The following is a 4,358-nucleotide window of genomic DNA, read 5'->3' as shown; positions in this document are numbered from 1 at the left end:
CTTATTTCTAAACTGGTAAAACCCCAAAACACGTCCTCATCTCAAAACACTTATTGTGAGACGTGAAATTCATCTACATTTTGAGACTGAAAAAAACGTTTTGTGACAAGTTTGTTAAAGCACTTTGTGACAAATCAATTTGTGAAATCCAACAAGAGATAGATTGATTGGCTGGTTGTATTGTCTTATTACAGATTTACAGATTAAGGTTTGACTTTCCGGGCATGAATGACAACTCTTTTTATTGATTGATTGATTGATTAATTGATTGATGAGAGAGGAAAGTACATATGGGAATCAGACGCTCTCAGTTCTTCAGTTCTGTGGCCTCCAGTCATGAAGCCTGTCCTGGGATGTCCTGATATGTGGGCCAATCCAAAGGATCTCTGACCGCTCTAATGCTCCACAGATGGACAGTGTTTATGACGACTATCTAGGATGAGTGAACACCCATCCATCCCCAATGATAAGGCAACTACATTTCACCATCTATCTACCTCATGTAGGTCATTATCCCAGACATGTGCATTGTGCACATGCAGTATAGTGTCCCTACATTAGACTAGAATAGTCACATTACCCATAATAACCTTCTGTTCTGCAGTAGTTTTCTTTGCTTGCCTTATATTTTTTCCACTGCCTAATCTGTTCTCCTTCTCTCTCTTCTCTTTACCATATTTCAGAGAGGACCACCAGCCACTGAACTATGAATGCTGATCACAATGATCTCCTCCCTCCAGTGCCAGACAATGAGAGATCCTAGGCTGAGGGGGGTTCTGTCCCGCCCCCTCTTCGTGCTGTTGTTGGCCCTCCAGATCCTGGCAGTGGCCGGCCTGGTGCGCGCCCAGACCTGCCCCTCTGTCTGCTCCTGCAGCAACCAGTTCAGCAAGGTGATCTGCACCCGCCGGAGCCTGCGCGACGTCCCCGACGGCATCTCCACCAACACGCGTTACCTGAACCTGCAGGACAACCTCATCCAGGTGATCAAGGTGGACAGCTTCAAGCACCTGCGGCACCTGGAGATCCTGCAGCTGAGCAAGAACCACATTCGCAACATCGAGATCGGCGCCTTCAACGGCCTGGCCAGTCTCAACACCCTGGAGCTGTTCGACAACCGCCTCACCACCATCCCCAACGGCGCCTTCGAGTACCTCTCCAAGCTCAAGGAGCTGTGGCTGAGGAACAACCCCATCGAGAGCATCCCGTCGTACGCCTTCAACCGGGTCCCATCGCTGCGAAGACTGGACCTGGGAGAGCTCAAGCGGCTCTCCTACATCTCCGACGGAGCCTTCCAGGACCTCAGCAACCTACGCTACCTGAACCTGGGCATGTGCAACCTCAAGGAGATCCCCAACATCCTACCCTTGGTCAGACTGGAGGAGTTGGAGATGTCAGGAAACCAGATCTCTGTCATAGGGCCTGGCTCTTTCGCAGGGCTGGCAAACTTGCAGAAGCTGTGGATGATGCACGCTCAGATCCAGACCATTGAGAGGAACTCCTTCGACGACCTCCAGTCCCTGGTGGAGCTCAACCTGGCCCACAACAACCTCACCCTGCTGCCCCACGACCTCTTCACCCCCCTGCACCGCCTGGAGAGAGTCCATCTGCACCATAACCCCTGGAACTGTAACTGTGACATCCTGTGGCTTAGCTGGTGGCTGAAGGAGACGGTGCCTGCCAACACCAGCTGCTGTGCCCGCTGCCACACCCCAGCCAGCTACAGGGGTCGCTACATCGGCGAGCTGGAGCACGGCTACTTCCAGTGCGACGTGCCCGTCATCGTGGAGCCGCCGGCGGACCGCAACGTCACAGAGGGCATGGCGGCGGAGCTCAAGTGCAGGACGAGCTCGTTGACCGCGGTCAGCTGGCTCACCCCCAACGGGTCGCTGGTGACCCACGGGGCGTACAAGGTGCGCCTGGCCGTCCTCAACGACGGGACGTTGAACTTCACTACCGTCACCATGCAGGACACAGGGACTTACACCTGCATGGTGAGCAACACGGCAGGCAACATCTCCGCCTCGGCCGTGCTCAACGTCACCTCGGTGGAGAACAGCGGCGTCACCTACTTCACCACAGTCACCGTGGAGACCACAGAGACAGTAGATGACAGCCAGACTCCTGCTCTTCCCCCGATTGGCTGGGTATCATCTTCAACCACCAGGGGGCCTCTGGTCCAGACCAGGACCACAGAGCGGACCTACACCGTCTCTGTTCTGGACCTGGACGGGGAGGGGGACCGCGGCCTGGAGGAGGTGATGAAGACCACCAAGATCATCATCGGCTGCTTCGTGGCCATCACGCTCATGGCCGCCGTCTTGCTGGTCATTTTCTACAAGATGAGGAAGCAGAACCACCAGCAGGACCCCGACGGCCCCGCCTCCTCCATGGAGGTCATCACAGTGGAGGAGGAGCTAGCCGGGGTCGCTGCCATGGAGACACACTTACACCTGCCCCCATTGGAGCATTACAACCATTACAACACTTACAGGAGCACCTACCACCACTCCCACACACAGGAACCTTTACTGATTCAAGCCAGCTCAAAAGACAATGTGCAAGAGACCCAAATTTGATTCAGATTCGTTAGAGGAATCCGATATCAGCTATCTCATACAGGAAGTATCATGGACAGAATGGTAAGGATTAGTGTGGGGATGACTTGACACTGACTTGACTGATGATGTTAAGGATCAAATGTATCAACATCTTTGAAAATGGGTGTGCTATTTCAAAAAGTGTCTTTACAAAACAGAAATTATTTATTTAAAAAATATATGTCTAGTTGCTAAATCAAGAAAAACAAATCTGAATGAGCTTTTTAGCTCCTTTTTTATTTAACCTCTGTGTGATGTTGGGGGAAGAATGGTTCACTGCAAACTCATCTACTCAAATTAATTCTCTATATTCAATCCATGTTCGGACCCTTTCCAAATATGAGTGCACCAACGGAATAGAATAACACAGATTTAATTTGATGATAGGGCTAATTCAGATGAAAATATAATACTGCCTTGTTTGATCATATTTATTTGTTTTTGAAGGTCATTATAATATCCCAGATGCCCTGGTGTTTCCTTATTCCTTTGGATATATTCACAGCCCTCGCAGCATATTAGCACAGCTACATAAATAAAACAGATGAAGACGGAGGATACTCATATTATATCATACTCTTCCTGCCACTCAAATTAGATGAGATACAGATGTTGCCATGACTTGGCTGTTAATGAAATGAGCAATGAGGCCAACATGCCTCAGGAACCAGACGGCCAAATGACTGAACTTGCATTTTCCCGGCTCCTAAACAACAACTATACATCCTTCACTTAAATTAAGATGAAGATCTCTCTCCCCCCTCCCTCCCGTCTTCCTTTCTCCTATCACACTCTCTCTCTCCTCTCATGCTCTCTTTCTCCTCTCTCTCTCCCTCCTCTCACGCTATATCTCTTTCACTCTATCATTCTCCCCCCACCCTCTCTTCTTCCTCTCTTTCTTTCTCTCTCTCTCTCTCTCTCTCTCTCTCTCTCTCTCTCTCTCTCTCTCTCTCTGGCACATTAATCTCTCATCTCTCCATATCTAATGCGTCTCTCTTTATACATTGGGGGAATGGCAGTGCAGCTGTGGGAGAATGAAGGGGAGAATAAGCCTCCCGTTAGCGTGTTAATGATCTACGTCCGCAGCACTGTCGCGTTACCTTGGTATCACCCTGGGGTCACAGACGCTCGGGTGCTGATAGCCCGTCTGTTAGCGCAGATAAAGCAAGCCAATTGAGCTCGCGTGTAATTCGCCGTGACCCTGGCAGCTAACACAGGGGGCTAACCGTATGTACTGTCTGTCTGGTAAATAAGGAGGTGTAATCGCTCATTAAACTGCATCAGCAGTCAATTTGTAGCTTCTAGAGGAGATAGAGGAGGGCTGATACACAGCAAACAGCGTGAGAAGCCTTATCCCTTTACAGAGCAGCTAATGGGGAGCTAGTCTTCTGATTTCTGAGAGGCTCCTACTCTGATCTTCTCAGCCGTGTTTGTCAGTGAAAATACAACAACACAAGGCCTTTTGATCATGCCTCGCGCGTCGTCCATCTATCACAACGCCGCCTTGCCTCTTCTCTTCTCTGTTTACACGTCGCATTTCATTTGGTAGTTGAGTGAGGGAGGGAGGGAGGGAAGGAGGGAAGGGGTTGGCCCATGATGGCCATGGGTGGAGATATTGAGGATGTGATAAGGAATAAGGAGCGCAGAAATAGCCGACGGACAGTCGCCATGGAAACACGGACCTTGTGTGGAGCGTGAGGAGCATCAGATATGCCAGGGCTGCCGTCCCGGAGCTAACAACTGCTGCTTAACTTTATAATA

At 50.3% G+C, this 4,358-nt stretch overlaps 1 protein-coding gene across 1 annotated transcript; it reads left to right on the top strand.

The window, feature by feature from the left end:
• Window positions 1-689: 689 nt before the first annotated feature.
• On the top strand, window positions 690-3,422 carry LOC121546404 (leucine-rich repeat-containing protein 4C-like). Its single transcript, XM_045210706.1, has one exon. It carries the CDS (start codon window positions 711-713, stop codon window positions 2,574-2,576), a length of 1,866 nt encoding a protein of 621 aa, XP_045066641.1. The 5' UTR covers window positions 690-710; the 3' UTR covers window positions 2,577-3,422.
• The last annotated feature ends 936 nt before the right edge of the window (window positions 3,423-4,358 follow it).

This window comes from Coregonus clupeaformis, chromosome 35 (assembly GCF_020615455.1).
Source record: "Coregonus clupeaformis isolate EN_2021a chromosome 35, ASM2061545v1, whole genome shotgun sequence".
Lineage (NCBI taxonomy): Eukaryota > Metazoa > Chordata > Actinopteri > Salmoniformes > Salmonidae > Coregonus > Coregonus clupeaformis.
Note: the sequence above shows the minus strand (reverse complement) of the source record. Positions and strands in the feature narration are given on the sequence as shown.